The following is a 17946-nucleotide window of genomic DNA, read 5'->3' on the forward strand; positions in this document are numbered from 1 at the left end:
AAGCTCTTGGTGTCTGTGGAAGACACATGTGACTTTTCAAGTTTGTGTATCAATAATCGTTCTCTCCTTCCTCTTTCTCTTTTTTTTTCTTTCCTTTCCTCCTTCCCTCCCTTCTTCCTTCCATCCACTTTCCATCTTGGTTATTTGAGATCTTAGAAGTCCTGGCTGATGATGCATTTACACAGTCTCAGTTTGCTCATAAGATGATAGTCCTTATAAGAAGCATCAGTTTCTGTTACATTTACAATTTCTAAAATGCTTAGGGTAACATCTTGCAAACATTAGTCACTAAAAAATATTTCAGAGTGAAAAATGTATCCAACAAAAGAAAGCAAACTTACAGAGTACACGGACGTCATACTGAAGGGAATCTTCTCCAGCCTCATTCACAGCTACACATGTGTACCTTCCGGCATCTTCTACTTTGGCCCGGGGAATCTGCAACACTCGCCCTCCTGAAAATATATCCTAGTATGTCACTTCTCCAAACGTCAGGGAAAACACAGATCATAAGAAGAGATGACTTACATTTATCTTTCTGTCTGTCTATCTGTTCTTGCCAGTATTCCCACTTCCTTTAACCATTAAGTTTTATCACATATAATAACCAATTTAACAGCAAATATTGCATTACTAAAAAGTCATCCAATACTGTATTAACAAGTCATTTTTTGAAAAATAAATAGCTCTTGTCAATTTTCCTAGAGGGGAGTAGGCTACTCTATATTCTCAATTGTGTTCTGTGTGGAATGTTACTGTGTGGTGATGCTTTGTTTTAATGATTTCTTTTTATTTTATGTGCATTGGTGTTTTGTCCACATGTATTTTTGTGTGAGGATGTCAGATTTTGGAGTTATAGTCAGTTGTGAGCTGCCATGTGGGTGCTGGGAATTGAATCCGGGTCCTCTGGAAGAACAGTCCGTGCTCTTAACAACTGAGCCATCTCTCCAGCCCTGTTTTTTAAATTTTTTAATGGACCTTTTCTTTTTTCTTTTTTGATTATTACAATCAATTCACTTTGTATCCCAGCTGTAGCCCCCTCCCTCAACCCTTCCCAATCTTATCCTCCCTTTCTCTTCTCCTCTCATGTCCCTTCCTCAGTCTACTGATAGGGGAGGTCCTCCTTTTCTTCCTTCTGATCCTAGCCTATCAGGTCTCATCAGGACTGGCTGTATTGTCTTCCTCTGTAGCCTGGTAAGGCTGCACCCCCCCTTAGGGAGAGGTGATCATTAATTGACCTTTTCAACATTTCATTTAAAAACTCATTTGAAGATATATGTCCAGGGTTCACAAAGAGTAACATGTACTTTACCTTTTATGTTTTATTCAAGATTTTGTGTGCAATCTCAAGAAAAAATGCTGTGTATTTGTAAACATTAATGTTGATAATAAAATTTAGAGGAAAGTTGTAACAGTCTGATTATGTATTATATGGACAGACTATTTTCCTAAGTCTTTATAGTAAGTTGGAGGCCTGGTGACTTTTTAAAACTATATACTCATGGATCCAAACTTCACAGAAATAAGATAATCTCTCATAAAACTACAGCACAGCAAAAAACCAGAAAATACGGAGTTAATGACAGATTAAATCCATGTCTCTTTTGGATGTCACAATTAGCTTTTTATAGCCATTTTCCCCTAGATTTAGACACAATTAATGTCATATATTGCATAGAGCTACCATGTCTATTTCTTCCCTTTTAATTTTTTGACGATATTATTTCAGTTAATTTGTCTTAACTTTGTATATATTATGCAAAGGTTAGTTAGTATAACTAACTCTGATATTTGAATACTTTAGATAATTAGACGGAAGCCTTGAGAATATTGTTCCGAAAGAGTTAAGTATCTTTTCCATCAACAAAACATGTGATAAATAGAACATTTAAAACTAAATGTCTTTATTATTACTCATGAAAAATGCAATCAATATACCCAATAAATTGAATAACAACATTTAAATTTATATTAATGATGCATAGAAACCAAAATGACTAAATCACCAATGCAGATATAGAGATAAGAGGAGTCCAACAACTCGCAAAAATTGTTAACAACCATTGACCATATCTGAAAAGTGAGTTAAAGCATTCTCTTGTCAAATTCTCAAGGTAAGCTCTTCTATATACAGAAGACACATCCTTCAGCAACCCAAATACCACTTAAGTTACAGTGAACTGGCCAGATAAATGAAAAGAGACACACTTGGCAGAGATTTGTGTCTTTAGGTGGCAGTGTTTACCTGGCAAAATCAGTACTCTGTCACTGGAGGTAAGAGGTCGGCCATCTTTGTACCATGTCAGAGTTGGGGGAGGAGCAGCGTTTGTCTCGCAGTGCAGAGAAATGGGGTTGTTGATGATCACATCTTTGGCTTCACCAGTCCTGCCAGTATCTAGCATGTTTCCGATTTCCCAGAGTTTCTGAAAACTTGGAGGAACTGTGGAGGAGAAGAACAACATCTATTCACAGTGTGACTGTCACAACTGACACGTCAGACAAAGATTTTGACTGTATCTCCGCAAGTGATATGTGGATTTGATAAGTTAGACAATATCAACATATTTTCAAGTACTTATATGCATTCCAGCAAGAGCCAGACCGAGAGTAGCCATCAGTGTTGGTTCCTGGGAGGAAGAATAAGATCTAAGGTCCTCATCTATCTTTTCTTTTCTTCTTTTCTCATTTACTTAGTTTGTTCACTTTATATCCTTGTAGCCCCTTCCCTCTTTCTCTCCCAGTTTCTCTCTCTCTCTCCCTCCCCATCCCCTTTTCCTCAGAAAAAGGAGAGCTCCCTTTCCCATCCATCGCGGCTCATCAAGCTGCATCAGGACTGAATGTGTCCTCTTCCACTGTGGTCTGTCCCACTAGAGGAAAGTGATCTAAAAGCTGGCAAGTGAATCCCTGTCTGATGCAGTCCCCACTTCCCTTACTAGAGTACCCACTTGAAACCTAAGCTGCCCATCTGCTACATCTTTGTAGGGGGCCTAGGTCCAGTTCATGCATGGTCCTTGGTTGATGCTTCAGTCTCAGCAAACTTCCTCTGGCCCTGGTTAGTTGGCTCTGTTGTTTTTCTTATGGAGCTCCTGTCACTTTCGGGTCCTTTTCTCTTTCCTCCCACTATTCCCCAACACTTCCTATGCATCGACGAATTTTTGGCTGTAGGTCCCAGCATCTATTTTTAGGTGTTGCCTCATAGAGTGCCTCAGAGGACAAATCTGACAGGCTCCTATCTGCAAGTTTAGCTGAATATTGTTCATAGTATCAGGGGCTGGCATTCTCCAATAGGGTGCGTCTTTGGTTGGGCCAGGCATCTGTTGGACATTCCCTCAATCTCTGCTCAAGTTGCTCTATCTATCCTTGCACATCTCGTAGGCAGAGTAAATTTTGCATAAAAGGTTTTGTGGATGATAGGTGTTCCTTCCTCTTTACTAGAAAACTAATCTAGTTAGGGGATGTCCTCTTCAGTCCCTATGTTCTCTGCTACTAAGAATCTTGAATCCCCCTCATATCCTCCCAGGAGCCTACCCTCACTTAGTTCTCCTGCTTGGCACAGAGATGTTTACACAGTGGAATACTATTCAGCTATTAAAAACAGAGAAATCATGACATTTTCAGGCAAATGGATTGAACTAGTAAAGATGACCCTGAGTGAGGAACCCAGACCCAGAAAGATGCACATGGTATGTACTCACTTATAAGCGAATTTTAGCCATATAGTACAAGATAAGCATACTATGAGGCACAGATTCAAAATAAGTAACAACTCTCACTCAGAAGGGGAGACAGAACAGACAGAGGGAATGGCTGAAGAGAGAGAATAAGGTAGGAGAGGGGGCACAGAAAGTTAAGAGGGTGGAGATCAGACCCGAGGAGAGCAAGGGCAGGAGGACAGAAGGCCTGTAAGGGAAAGAGACACTGAGGGTGGGGACATCTCTGTCTTTGCTTTTCATATACAAAGGCTCTGCTATTGAGCAACAGCGAGGTTCACATTCAAGGAGGAATGATGTAAGCACTGTGACTGCTGCAGGAAAAGCTAATTCTGGGGCACACCCAAAAGAATATATGGCCTCACTTGACACTACCAACGATTTCTCTTACTAAGGAAGCTAACCAAGATAAACAGTTGGGACTAAACTATTAAAACTAGGACAGTCTCAGTCCTCACTGATAGTGAGTATAAGCTTTATCAGAGATAAATTGCCTTGTGTTAAAGTCATTTCAAAAGTGTGTGAAGTTTGACCTGAATTTTCAAGTTTTAGACACATATCAAAGATGTGTGAAAATTTTGTGTACCCAGATGTTAAGTATAGTGCTATTATAAGTAATGAAAACTTCAAGACAACCTAGATACTTAATTATAGGAGTTTGGTTAAACTAATATTTGAGTTTACAACTGACGAAATAGGCAATGTTCTTAAAAGTTATGTTGAGGGCTGGAGTATGGCTCACAGAGAGTTTACTTGGCATGCATGAGGTCCGAGACTCAGTCCCCAACACTGGCCAAGACAATTCTGCTGGATGGTGCTAACATCCAGAAAAACAATACCAACAACCAGAGCTCTTAATTAGCTCTTAATCACTTGAGGAAGAACTTAGCAATTGTTCTTAGCAATTCCAAGGGATATTTATTTTAAAGGAAAATAACGAAGACTTGAAATATTTTGGTTAGTTGTCCAAGACACAAAGGTTATAGGTGTACTAATTCATCTAAAACTGTGTCTACTCTGAATTCCATTATCATTGCTTTTATTGTTTTCTATGCAATAACGTTATAGGATATATAACCTTCATCATACAGTGTTAGTTCAATGCTAACGGAAAAGAAGTCTGTCATTTAATTTTGTAAATGAAGTAGTTCCTTAAAATACCAGAAGGAAATGCATAAAAATAAGAATGAGGGGGTTAAGAGTATTTATTGCTCTGGTAGGAGATCAAGATTTAGTTCCCAGAAACTATATGGGGACTCCCAACTATCTGTGATTCCAGTTCTGTGGGATTCCATAAGCACCGGGCAAACATGTCATATACATACATACATACATACATACATACATACATACATACATACAGGCAAACACTCATATACATTAAATAAAAATAAATACATAAAAAGGATGATGAGGGGCTGGAGAGGTGGCTCAGAGGTTAAGGGCACTGTGTGCTCTTCCAGAGGTCCTGAGTTCAGTTCCCAGCAACCACATGGTGGCTCAAGACCATCTATAATAAGATCTGCTGCCCTCTTCTGTCATGCAGATATACATGCAAATAGAGCACTCATATGTAAAATAAAGAAATAAATCTTTAAAAAAAAAAAAAGGATGATGAGATTATTCTCTTCTATGGTTTTTTTTTTTGTTTAAGATTTCATAATGAACTCATATTATTAGAAGAAATTGATTTTAAAATAAACCAAGTTCCTACATCCGACAAAGGGCTAATATCTAGAATACATGAAGAACTCAAGAAATTAAACACCAACAAACAAGATTAAAACATGGGATAGAGAGGTAAAAAGAGAATTCTCAACAGAAAAACCACAAATGGTGGAGAAGCATCCAATGTCCTTAGTCATCAGGGAAATACAAATCAAAATGACTCTGAGATTCCATCTCCAATTGTCAGAATGGAATGGCTAAGATCAAAAACTCAAGTGACTATGAGCCTCAGCATCTGCTTTGATAACCTGCTGGGTAGAGACTTTCAGAGGCCCTCTGCGGTAGGCTCCTGTCCTGTTCCCTGTTTTCTCCCTCTTCCAATGTCTATACCATTTACCTTTCTGACTGAGGATTGATCATCTTACCCAGGGTCCTCCTTCTTGATTAGCTTCTTTAGGTGTACAGATTTTAGTATGCTTATCCTATATTACATGTCTAATATCCACTTATAAGTGAGTATATACCATGTGTGTCTTTCTGCTCCTGAGATACCTCACTCAGGATGATCTTTTCTAGTTCCCACTATTTGCCTGCAAATTTCATGATTTCCTTGTTTTTAATTGCTGAGTAGTATTGCATTGTGTAAGTGTACCACAATTTCTGTATCCATTCCTCAGTTGAGGGACATCTGGGTTGTTTCCAGGTTCTCGCTATTATAAATAAAGCTGCTACAAACATGGTTGAGCAATGTCCTTGTTGTATACTTGAGCATATTCTGGATAAATGCCTAGGAGTGGTATAGCTGGATCTTGAGGTAGCAAGATCTGAGAAAGTGCAAGATTGATTTCCAAAGTGATTGTGCAAGTTTACATTCCCACCAACAATGGAGGAGGGTTCCCTTTTTTCCACATCCTCTCCAGCATATATTGTCACTTAAGTTTTTGATCTTAGCCATTCTAATGGGTACAAGGTGAAATCTCAGGGTTGTTTTGATTTGTATTTCCCTGATGATTAAGGTCATTGAGTATTTAAGTGTTTCTCTGCCATTTGATATTCCTCTATTGAGAATTCTCTGTTTAGCTCTGTATCCCATTTTTTAATTAGATTATTTGATTTGTTTTTTTTTTTAACTTCTTGAGTTCTTTATATATTCTGGATATTAGCCCTTTGTCAGATATAGGGTTGTTGAAGATCCTTTCCCAGTCTGTAGGCTATCATTTTGTTCTGATGACAGTGTCCTTTGCTTTATAGAAGCTTTTCAGTTTCATGAGGTCCCATTTATTTATTGTTGATCTTAGAGCCTATGTTGTTGGTATCCAAACTTTGGGCAGAGGACAGGGAATCTTATGAAAGAAGGGGGAGATAGAAAGACCTAGAGGGAACAGGAACTCCAGAAAGAGAGCAATAGAACCAAGAAATCTGGGCCCGGGGATCTTTTATGAGACTGATACTCCAACCAAGGACCATTCATGGAGATAACCTACAACCCCTGCACAGATGTAGCCCAGGGCAGGTTAGTCTTCAAGTGGATTCCCTAGTAAGGGGAACAGGGGCTGTCTCTGACATGAACTCAGTGGCTGGCTCTTGTTCACTTCCCCCTGATGGGGGAGGAGCCTTACCAGAGGAAAACAATGCAGCAGTCCTGATGAGACCTGATAGGCTAGGATCAGATGGAAGGGGAGAAGGAACTCCCCTATCAATGAACTTGGAGAGGGGCATGGGAGGAGATGAGGGAGGGAGGGTGGAATTGGGAGGGACTAAGGGAGAGGGTTACAGCTGGGATATAAAGTGAATAAACTGTAATTAATATAAAAATTAAAAATTATAAAAAAATAAAACATAAAAAAATCCTCAAGTGACAGCATCTGCTGCTAAGGATGTGAAGAAAGGGGAACACTCCTCTATGGCTGGTGGGAATGCAAATTTGTACAACCATTTGGAAATCAACCTGGAGCTTTCTCAGAAAACTGGAAATAGTGCTACCTTAAGATCCAGCTATGCCACCCCTGGAAAGATACTCTACCATACAAGGACATTTGCTCTACCATGTTCATAGCAGCTTTATTTGTAATAGCCAGAAACAGGAAACAACCTAGATGTCCCTTAACCAAATAATGGATAAAAAAAACCTGTGGTACAATTACACAATGGAATACTACTCAGCAATTAAAAACAAGAAAATCACAAAATTTGCAGGCAAATGGTGGGATCTAGAAAAGATCATTCTGAGTGTGGTATCCCAGAAGCAGAAATACAGACATGGTATATACTTACTCATAAGCAGATTTTGGTCATATAATACAAGATAGACATACTACAATTCACAGACCGATGGCATCTTAGATTTTGTGTGGGCCCACTAGTTAGGGTGTGGGGTATATCTCTGACATGGACTATGTTGCCTGCTTTCTGATCACTTCTTCCTGATGAGACCTCCCTATCAGGCCACAGAGGAGGAAGAACTCAGTCATCATGTGAATAGATGAGCTGGAGTGTCTGGGTCGGGGGGGGGGCCTTCCCTATTCTGAGGAAGAGGGGAGAGGGGATGTGGGAGGGTGGGACCTGGAGGAGAGGAGGGAGGGGCCTATGACCGAGGTTTAAATTGAATTAATTAATCAAAAAAACAAAACAAAACAAAAAAACCCAAGTCAAATGTCTTTTCCATTACATTAACAAAGCATGGAAACTGTTCTGCAATAAGCATAGTTGTATTACCTTGGATATTCACATCAAAATCCAACTCATCTTCACCTGCAAGGTTAGATGCAACACAAGTGTACCGTCCAGTGTCTGATATTTGAGCTTCCTTTATTTGAAGAGTATGCCCATTTGCGGCGATGTTAACATGATCATCTGATTCAAGGGGCTGTGATTCAATTAGAATAATGTCAGCATCGAGTATGCTAAGAAAGCTAAGATACTCTGCAAATGACTGACATGATTCTTTGATAAATGGAGATATGTCAAATATTCAAGATAGTAGTAAGTAATTCAACTTGATCACATTATTTTCTAAGTAACACAGCTTTTCATCTCTTGAAAATTATAGCAAATACAGTTCACATCAGCCAGGTAATTGTGGGAGATACATTTAGATATTCTTTAGAGCAGAAAACATGTTCTTACCATCATGTCCATTTATCTATGTAAGCAAAAGAGTTTCCAGCTAATCTTATCAAGTATTGAAAACTACCTTGTTGATAGTTTAATAGAAACTTTCTTAAAAGAAAACTTTTATTAAAAGTTGAGAACATTATCACAATATGATTTTATTTAGAATTACTATTATTCATCTATAACATCCTTACTTCATACATAAACTGTTTTACGCTAGGGCTATGTTATGATACTAAGTTGAATTGGGCATTATCTGTCTTCCTTCATTATTTGAAGATTTTAATCCTGACTCAGTGGCATTCCTTCTAATGATGTATCCTGTCCCAATTCTTAGTATTTCAGTGTCTACTGTCAACCAAAGCCATGCTCTCTCAGCTCTTGATTTCCTCTCTTACCTATACCGTCATCTATTTATTTCATCTCTCTAGAAAATTTCAGTCTTACGGGAGTTGTTCTCCACATCCTCTGGGGCCATTTACAGTCAACCATTCAGAAATGTTTTCTGTGTGTATGGTGTCTAATTTTGTCCTCCTATCTTTCCTTGATCTGATTCAATCTTTTCAGAGTCTTCTCTACTTGATAAGAAAGACAGTCAAGGTCACCCCGGACATTCATGTGACTGCACTTAACATTCAGTTCTGTCTTTTTTTCTCTTCTTGGTGAAGAAGATTTGACCCAGTGTAACGTGTCCCCATCTTGAAATAGCTTTTCCCTTTTTTGTCTTTTGAGACACTACAGTCCTTGTTCCTCTACTCGCAAAGGCAGACATACACTACATGTGTCTCCTGTCGTGTGTGTGTGTGTGTGTGTGTGTGTGTGTGTATACAGAGTGCAGGTGTAGGTAGAGGTTAGAAGTAGCCATAAGATTATACTAGTTTGTAGTTATAGGCAGTTGTGAGCTGAGCTATGTGTGTACTCTCTGACCAGCCACATTCTGTTTAGCTGACTTAATTATTTGTTTAGGGTTTTTTGTTTTGTTTTGTTATGTTTGTTTGCTTTTTTTTGTTTGTTTTGCTCTGAAAACTTATGTGGGCAGAGATTTTGGCTTGTTTCACATCTAGATTTGTTGTACATAAAATAATGCCTAACAGTGAGTTGAGATTCAAATAATCTGATATACAACAAGCCATTATTATTACATCACAAATAAACATGCCACAGTTTAAACTTCCTGTATCAAAATAAAAAAATTCAGGGCATGGATAAATAAAATGTATGGATTATGTTAAAAGTTATTTTAGCTATAGTGTCAATGTCTTTTGGTAGCTTTTCTAAAAAAGCTACTTCATTAAATTTTGGTATTTAGAAAAGAAATAACTGGAAAAATGATATGGAAAAATTATTTATTGAAAATATGGATATATTTTCAAAAGACTTCAAACATGATATGGTTACAAAGGACAGGACACTAATTTGCTTGCCAGCCAGCTTTCACAGAATTGATAACATCACACTCTGTGCCTGAACTTTGAAAGGCCCACAGAAGCAGAGCATAGGGGCGCTGTACTTTTGTTTTGCGATGGCTTTCAGATGATATGTGCTCATTTTATATGAAAAGATTCCCCCCTCCCCCACTGCTGATATGGCAGAATCCATCTGGGACGTGAAAGAAAAGCACAAACCCACATCTCTCTTGCCTCTTAAGTCATGCTACAACCGAAACTTCCAGCACTGGAATTTAACTGACCATTTGGATGTTTATGTGGAAAACTGGATAAAGAGCAGCTTTGCTGTTTTACATCTGCATTTAGTGCTGTTAACAGCAACTACACATCTTTTTTTGCCCCAGAGCACCGGCTCAGGTGTCCTTATAGCATGTGGGAAAGAATAGGAATCCAGCGAGGAGTAGATAATGAAGGAAGACAGATAATGCCCAATTCAAGTTAGTATTATAACACAGCCCTAGCTTAAAACAGTTTATGTATGAAGTAAGGATGTCTCAAAGCTTTATCATAAACATCTTATCTCCCTTTCCCATTAGCACCTCCAAACCCTCCCATGTCTGCCCTTTCAGTCTGAAATTGAGTTTTGGTTTGGCATTTCTCACTGCTCTAAGGTAATCACAGGTGCCTTTATATCTTTCAATTTTATCATATTTTAGGATATCAAAAATGTTATCTTTTGTAAAAGAGTTAATGATGTTTAGAGAAAGTTGTGCATAAATTTAGTCCTCATTTTAGAACCATTCACAGAATCCTTCTCAATTATATGTAGGTATTTGGGTGAAACATGGTTCCTCTAACTCTCCAGTGGGAGGGTAGCTAGATTTTTCACAGCCAAGTGCTAATGTGCACAAATCAAGTCGTTCTTATCTCCTGGTGGTGGAACAATAGCAAAGTTACTGATCATGGGCATTTCTTCACTTTGTTTATTTTCTTAAGTAATGTCAGATTCCACGAGCATGGAGTGGCTACTTTTAGTATCACAGTGGGTGGAATCAATCTCTGAAATCACCTCTGTCTGTTTCTTTTTAAATTGGTATTTTAATCTTTAAGAACTAATCAACAAACAAAATGTAGTTGTGACTGGCCTGTCCATCCTTGTACCAGCGAAGGGAGGCAGAAGGAATCGCATAAGCTTCACATTCCAGGGTCAGGCTGCTGTTCACCCTAATCTTCACTTCTTTAGGGAAAAGACCTGGCCCCAAAAGGTCCCCTTTCTTGATTATGGGTGGAACTGCAGAAAATGAAGATAAAAGAGTTAAACACTGGTTGTTTTAAACATACAGTCTGCCACAGAAATCACAATGAGGAGCATCTAACAAGGTCCCCAGGAGATGCAGGCCCTTTCTCCCAGACCTTCCATGAAGGACCTCAGTTGGCATCCAGGGAAAAAGGAGTTTCCCAACATAAAATATGCAGAAAAATATATTTATCTATTCATCATTATAAAGTTGCTAGAGAGGTCAATGTCCTTCACATTTTTATCTGTTCTAGATCCATATTGTCTAACAGTGACCCATAAAAATACATTACACTGGTTATTATGGCACCAAACTAAAGTAAAAATGACAGTCAGAAATAGAGAATTTGTTTATAAGATAACAGCAATAATCTATGAATAAAGACTGTTGAACTGTTAAGGCCATTAGCAGTGGCCCCTACTAATGACAGTGTGAGCTTTGCCTTTTGCTTATAGGTTGTTTACCTTGTGGTAATCCAAAGCTACTGTTGATCTCATCTTGAGCTCTAAGGACCTGCATGTAAACCACACTCCAACAGGTAGGTAGTGAGCGCATCCAGTGAATGGTTTTTTCATGTGTATGTGTGATGGTATGAAGTGTGATGGTGTGTGTGTGTGTGTGTGTGTGTATAGGAACATGTGCACATGTATGCATTTGTAGGTCCAAACGATGCCACATAGCTTCTTCAATTGTCCCCTACCTTAGATATTGATTCATGGTGTCTTGCTGAATCCAGAGCATATTGTTCTGATTAGAGTACCTAGCTGTTTTTTGCTGAGCATTTCCTATCTGCCTCTCAGGCACTCAGCCTGAAGTCAGGCCTTTATACCCATTTTACATTTACATGGGTTCTGGGCTCTTTAAACACTGGTCCTCCTGCTTGCACAAGAAACATGTCAGTCACTGACCCGTCTCATTAGCCCTGGGATATCACATCTTTGAGCAGCTGAGGCCATGGGCAAAATACTTAATGCAACCTCCATCCTTGATGAGGCAAGCTGCATAAGTAAGAGTCTTCAATGATCAGTATAAACAAGCAGGAAAGAATAGTGGAAAATGTGATTTAAAAAGCTAGAAATCTTCAGGAAGAGGTGAGAAAAGGCGTTCTTCTGGAACTTACTGTAGACCTTCACTTCATAGCGCTTTATCATTTCCCCAGCCTCATTGGTGGCCACACATGAGTATCTGCCAGCATTGTCTTCCTGCGCACTTAGGATCTGCAGAGTACGGCCTCCTAAAACACAAGGAACATTAAGGAAGCTTTGACATCGTAGTGTAGGTAGGGAATGCACCAAGTGCTAGGACTTTAGTTCTTACTGGAAGCATTGCTTCTTATGACTACGATTCACTGGTAGGTGTTTGATATAAAACATGCTACAATGTACACAGGATCTACAGTGTAGCTGAGATGGTCTCTATGCTCCCCACTGTCCTCTGTGTAGCAGTGGCTCTCACACTTTCCGTCTCTGATACTTCTATGCCTCTGTACATCACTCGAGATAATGACCTTTTTTTTTTTCACACTTTTTAATTAGTTCTTTGGGCATTTCTAATTTTGTGTAATGAGTTCTGATGATATTCAACTCCTCCCCAACTCCTCCCCCTAGATCCATAGACCTTTCCTTTGCACCTAATTTTATATTCTTAAAAAAAAATAAAAATAAAAATAAACCCAACACTTCTGAGACCCCAACGTTCAGGACGAATTTGTGCTAACCAAAATAGTTTGGAGGGTGTGTTATTCCAACTGGACTGTGTTGACTTACCAGGAACAAAACCTGTGCAGGTCCAAGCCAGACCAAGTATCAATAGAGAGGGGGAGTTGGACATACAGTCTCACCCCTGGCCACGAGCAATTAGCAGTTGTTAGCATGGCAAAGTAAGGCTCAGCTTTCTTTGTTTCATACATTTCATAAGAAGGGTCCTGCCTCTGTTATTGTCTTTCTCTCGTCAACCTGGTCTATCACAGAAAACTGATTTGGCCAAAACACAGTTTTGAATCTGGTTATCTTTCTCTCTAAAACTGGAGCTGGAGATATGGCTTAGCGGTTAAGAACAGTTGCTGCTTTCCCAAAGGACCCAGCATCCATGCTGGCTGGCTCACAACCGCCTATAACTGCAGTTTGAGGGAATCCAATGCCCTCTGATAGATTCTATAGGAATCCACACACATGTACATGTGTGACATCCAAGACACAAACACATAAATAAAGATAAAGTGAATTTTTAAAATAAAAGTTGTCAATAGTTCTCAACTGTTTAGTGTCTGAAGTTAAACTGATACAGGCTTCAAAACAATACCCAGCTTTTCTTCCTGACTTTTTTCTCTCCATAATGTTTCCCCTTACATGGTGACTGCATGTGGCCATCCCATTCCTGCTTGCTGCCCTTTGTCCTCTAGTCATATTGATGGATCCAAAACCTCTCCCAGCTTATCATCAGTCAACTAAATTCTACTACTTCCTGTCAAATCTGGCCCACATTGTGGTTAGGGAGAAAATTTTTTTTCCGACCATTAAGGTTCACAATAGCAACTTTATCTTCTGAATTTTTATAAAACTTGTCACTACCCCCCCTTTAATAACCCCTATCCATTTATTTTTATTTTGTTTTTAATTAATTTATTTCTTAATTACAGTTTATTCACTTTGTATTCCACCTGTAGCCCCCTTCCTACTTCCCTCCTAATCCTACCCTCGTCTCTCATCTCCTCCCATGCCCCTCCTCAAGTCCACTGATAGGGGAGGTCCTCCTCCCCTCCCCTCTGACCCTAGCCTATTTGGTCTCATCAGAACTTAAACATAGTTGTTTTAAGTGCATATTGATAATAAGTCTTCCCCATTATCTCTGTGTTATCTCTCTTCCACATCAGATTAAATGTCTCACAGGTGTTGGTTATGGTTTTTATTTCTTTCTGACCTCACACACATTATATTAAAGAAGAATAAACTCAGTCTACATATTAACTCTTTCAAGGCTAAATTCAATCAAAAATGAGTTTCTATCCTTTGTAACATTTGACATTATAACATATTTTAGCAATTCTGACACTGTAACATTTCTTTACTTGGGTTTGTTTTGTGTCTTTCAAAAAGTAATGCTTGAGTATTTTAAATTTTAATATATATTAAAATATATAGTATATATTTATATATATTATATATAGTATGTATTTAATATATACATATTAAATATATAGTATACATTTATATTATATATAAAGCATAGATTGTAAGATAGAAATAGACTGTCACAGAACAAAGACACAGGCACTTTTATGAAAAAACAACCCATGCTTTCCTACAGCAGTAGGTGATACAAATGCACCGTGGCTAGCTGAAGGCAGCTAATTACCTGGAGGAATCCGAATATTTCGGTTGGATTCTAAAGGCGCTCCATCCTTGAACCAGGTGATGGTAGCTGGTGGATAGGAATATGCCTCACACACTAAAGAAGTGGGGCTGTTGAGGATGACAATGACATCTTCAGGGCTGCCATCGCTGTCTACACCAGCAATTGTAGGAGATACTGAAAAGATTTAAAGTTTCATTTAAAAAAAGATATCCTTAGAAAAATTTCTAGGTATGTGCCCCCAATGTGCCATTGTACTTATAATCAATATTCATTATTTTCTGGATAAAATAAGTTAAAACAGCATAGGGTGAAGGAGGAAAGTGATACACTCAAAAGAGCTAACAACATACTGGGTTGAGTGTGACCCAAATCTCCCAACTCGGACTCAGGAGCTTTCATTCTTACACGCCCTTCCGTATAAAAGTGTGTCAGCTCTGCCTATAGAAAGCTTCTGTCGTCCACGCGATGTCCTGTTTGTCCATGCCACCACTTGGAGCTATTCACCTGCACCCTATGCATCTCCTGGCATTTCGTCGGACCTTTCTTGCATAGACGCATATATACGTGTGGTCCATTTAGATCACAACTTTGCTTTGAGGTTCCTGTCTATGTGGGGGTATAAAAGTATTTGTATATATGAGAATATTTATGTGTTCTGTGAAAAATAACTGAACAAAAGCCAAATACTTGTAAATTCACATACTGTAAATTCACAGTCAAATTTAGTGCAGGTTTTTAAATATCAATAATCAAATGTAATACATTTAGGTGGGGCACATGTTAAACTTGAAAAACTAGGTTGGGACTCAGAATCCATTCAATGGTATGCTTGAGAGGTACACAGAACTTTGATGCTGTAGGACCAACGCTGATGAATCAATGCATACAGATGCTTAATCAGACAGATGTTTACTCATACCCAGGCCGCAGAGACTAGAAGGAGCACAATCTCCAATAAAGGAAGAGGCTCGGGGAGAAAGGCACAGGGTCTCAGGCTGAGACTCATTGTCTACCTGCTTCTCCTCGATCAGCACAACATTCCCCCTCACCACTGCATAATTTAATGTCTGTCTTACACTATACCTGGAAGATAATTTATTCCATAGCAATGAAAACATGAAATACAAACCAGCCTACATACATGAGTGCTGGTATCCTCCATGTGATGAAATTCTGTGACAGAAACTGAGAGAGAGAGAACTGATAGTTCAGGATTTGAAATGAAGTTCATACCTACCAAACACATTGAGACTGAAACTTTTGCTTTTGTCGCCAGCTGTATTAGAGGCCAAACATGTGTATCGTCCTGTGTGTGACACCTGAGCATTGGTGATCTGAAGAAAGCGGCCATTAGAAATCAGGTGGTGGACTTCATCTTCTTGGAGAAGCTGTCCATCTTTGTGCCATGTGATCTGTGGCACAGGATTCCCTGTTAAGAAAAAGCCACTCCAATATCACATATCTACACATGGCAAACATCCAAAGAAGGCATTTTCACTTATTTGCTTTTTTTTCCATATCCTACTTTTTCCCCCCTTTCTTTCTGTTTTTTTTTAAGATGCATTTTTTGTCTGCATTTGTGCCTGCAGGCAAGAAGAGGGCACCAAATCTCATTATAGATGGTTATAAGCCACCACGTGGTTGCTGGGGGTTGAACTCAGGAACTTTGGAAGAACAGACAGTGCTCTTAGCCTCTGAGCCATCTCTCCAGCCATATCCCACTTTTAAAACAATGACATGGCTATTCTTTCTGAAATAGTGTCATAAATAAATCTTTTTAAATGTAGAGTGATTACACTATGATGAAAAAGACAGAAAGAAGTCATTGCAAATGTAGGCGAGCTTTTACCTGTAAGTGATTCTAAAGACTGGACCTGTGTTTAAACACAAAGGTGCTTTAGTTTCCAACGATTAAGTATTTTCATAGTATACTACTTTAAGAGACTGGAGCACATACCATTATGGAAAATGTTATGAATTCTTTTCTATTCATACTAAAACCCTTTTTATTCTTTTGAGAAAAAACAGGAGAAAAGTAAGGCAGTTATTTCAACCAACATTTTGTGTTATCTTGGGATTCTTACCAAGAGTTTAGAGATATAATTAAAATAATTATTTATTTGATATTTGTAGCCAATAGGGAACACTTCAGAAAGTTCTAAATGGACATATGTGTTAAATATTATCTAAAATTATCCAGATGACTTTTCATAATTTAAAAACTACAAAAGCAAGTCATGTTGACAAAGAAGGCTAGAATGGACTATTAAAACGAGACAGCTTAAACAGAGAATATTATAAAGTTTATGCAAAGCTGGAAAGAGGGAGGAAGGGAGGGAAAGAGGAAAAAGAGACATCTTTTTTATTTTTTCATGCTGTTCTCTCTATGGCATTAGTTAATTACCCTGATTGCTTCAGTAAAGAAAAGGTGACTGGCATGTGCAGCACTCTCCTTAGCTGTTTTTCTTAAAGAATTTCCTTATTTCGATTTATTACTTTCACAAGGCATATAAACAGTGAAGAAACTCATCAAATCTTTCTTAAAACTCTATTTTTTTCCCAGAAAATGTTCTAAGCTACTCTCATTATTTACCTAAAACTGTAATAGAATTTATCTAGAATAAAAAAATGAGAGGGGCTTGAAACTTATTGTCAAAGTTTTGTCTTATTTTTGAAATTATAACATAATCACACCATTTCCCCCTTCCTCCCTCCAAAACTCCCCTGTACCTTTTCTTGCTCTTTTACACAAATCTTTTTATTTTGATTTCATGCAACAAATAATGCGCTTGGTTAAAGATTGTAATATTGGTTTTTGGATCTTTCTTTTCCATAGTTTCTAGTCTCTTTTCAACATGTAAACATGTAAACAAGGTGATTGTGGTGTTGTTCTTGCTCATTCCTCAACATTAAGCAAAATTTCTACCTACTTCTTTAAAGTACGATGTAAGAAAACAAGAAAAGTAAATGCTCCCTAAATTCTGCCAGATGCTTGGCTGTGAGTCTCAGTTTCTGTTTCTATTCTTTGCTGGGTGGAGCCTCACAGAGGACAGCCATGCTAGGCTCCCTTCTGCAAACACAGTAGTGCGTCATCGTCAATAGTGTTGGCTTGCTCCCATGGAGTGGGTCTGAGGCTGGGCCAGGCATGGCTGCACTTTCCCTTGTTATCTCATCCCTGCATATCCTGAAGGCAGGGTAAATTCTGGATGGAAGGTTTTGTAGGTGGTTTGGTGTTCCCCTCTCTCCACCAGGAGTCCTGTCTGGTTAGGGGGTGGCCTTTCCAGTCTCTGCGGTCCATGCCACCCAGGGTTTCAGCTAGAGTCACCCCTGTAACTTCCCGGCAGCTCACCCTGTTGCAGGTCTCCAGCTTGTCTAAAAGATGGCCCCGCCCATGCTTACTCCTCTCTCTCCAAG

The 17946-nt window shown here is 38.8% G+C and overlaps 1 protein-coding gene across 1 annotated transcript in view; it reads right to left on the minus strand.

Moving 5' to 3' along the window:
• Positions 1 to 17946, minus strand: part of Hmcn1 (hemicentin 1) — a 450870-nt gene that overhangs the window by 129870 nt on the left and 303054 nt on the right. Inside the window, exons 49-55 of the mRNA XM_060364433.1 lie at positions 15770 to 15961; positions 14533 to 14706; positions 12299 to 12412; positions 11026 to 11171; positions 8094 to 8244; positions 2246 to 2440; positions 342 to 455 (exon numbers count right to left, since the gene is read on the minus strand). Coding sequence (XP_060220416.1) covers positions 342 to 455; positions 2246 to 2440; positions 8094 to 8244; positions 11026 to 11171; positions 12299 to 12412; positions 14533 to 14706; positions 15770 to 15961 — 1086 coding nt within the window. The remainder of the gene's footprint in view (positions 1 to 341; positions 456 to 2245; positions 2441 to 8093; positions 8245 to 11025; positions 11172 to 12298; positions 12413 to 14532; positions 14707 to 15769; positions 15962 to 17946) is intronic.

Source organism: Meriones unguiculatus, chromosome 11 (assembly GCF_030254825.1).
Source record: "Meriones unguiculatus strain TT.TT164.6M chromosome 11, Bangor_MerUng_6.1, whole genome shotgun sequence".
Lineage (NCBI taxonomy): Eukaryota > Metazoa > Chordata > Mammalia > Rodentia > Muridae > Meriones > Meriones unguiculatus.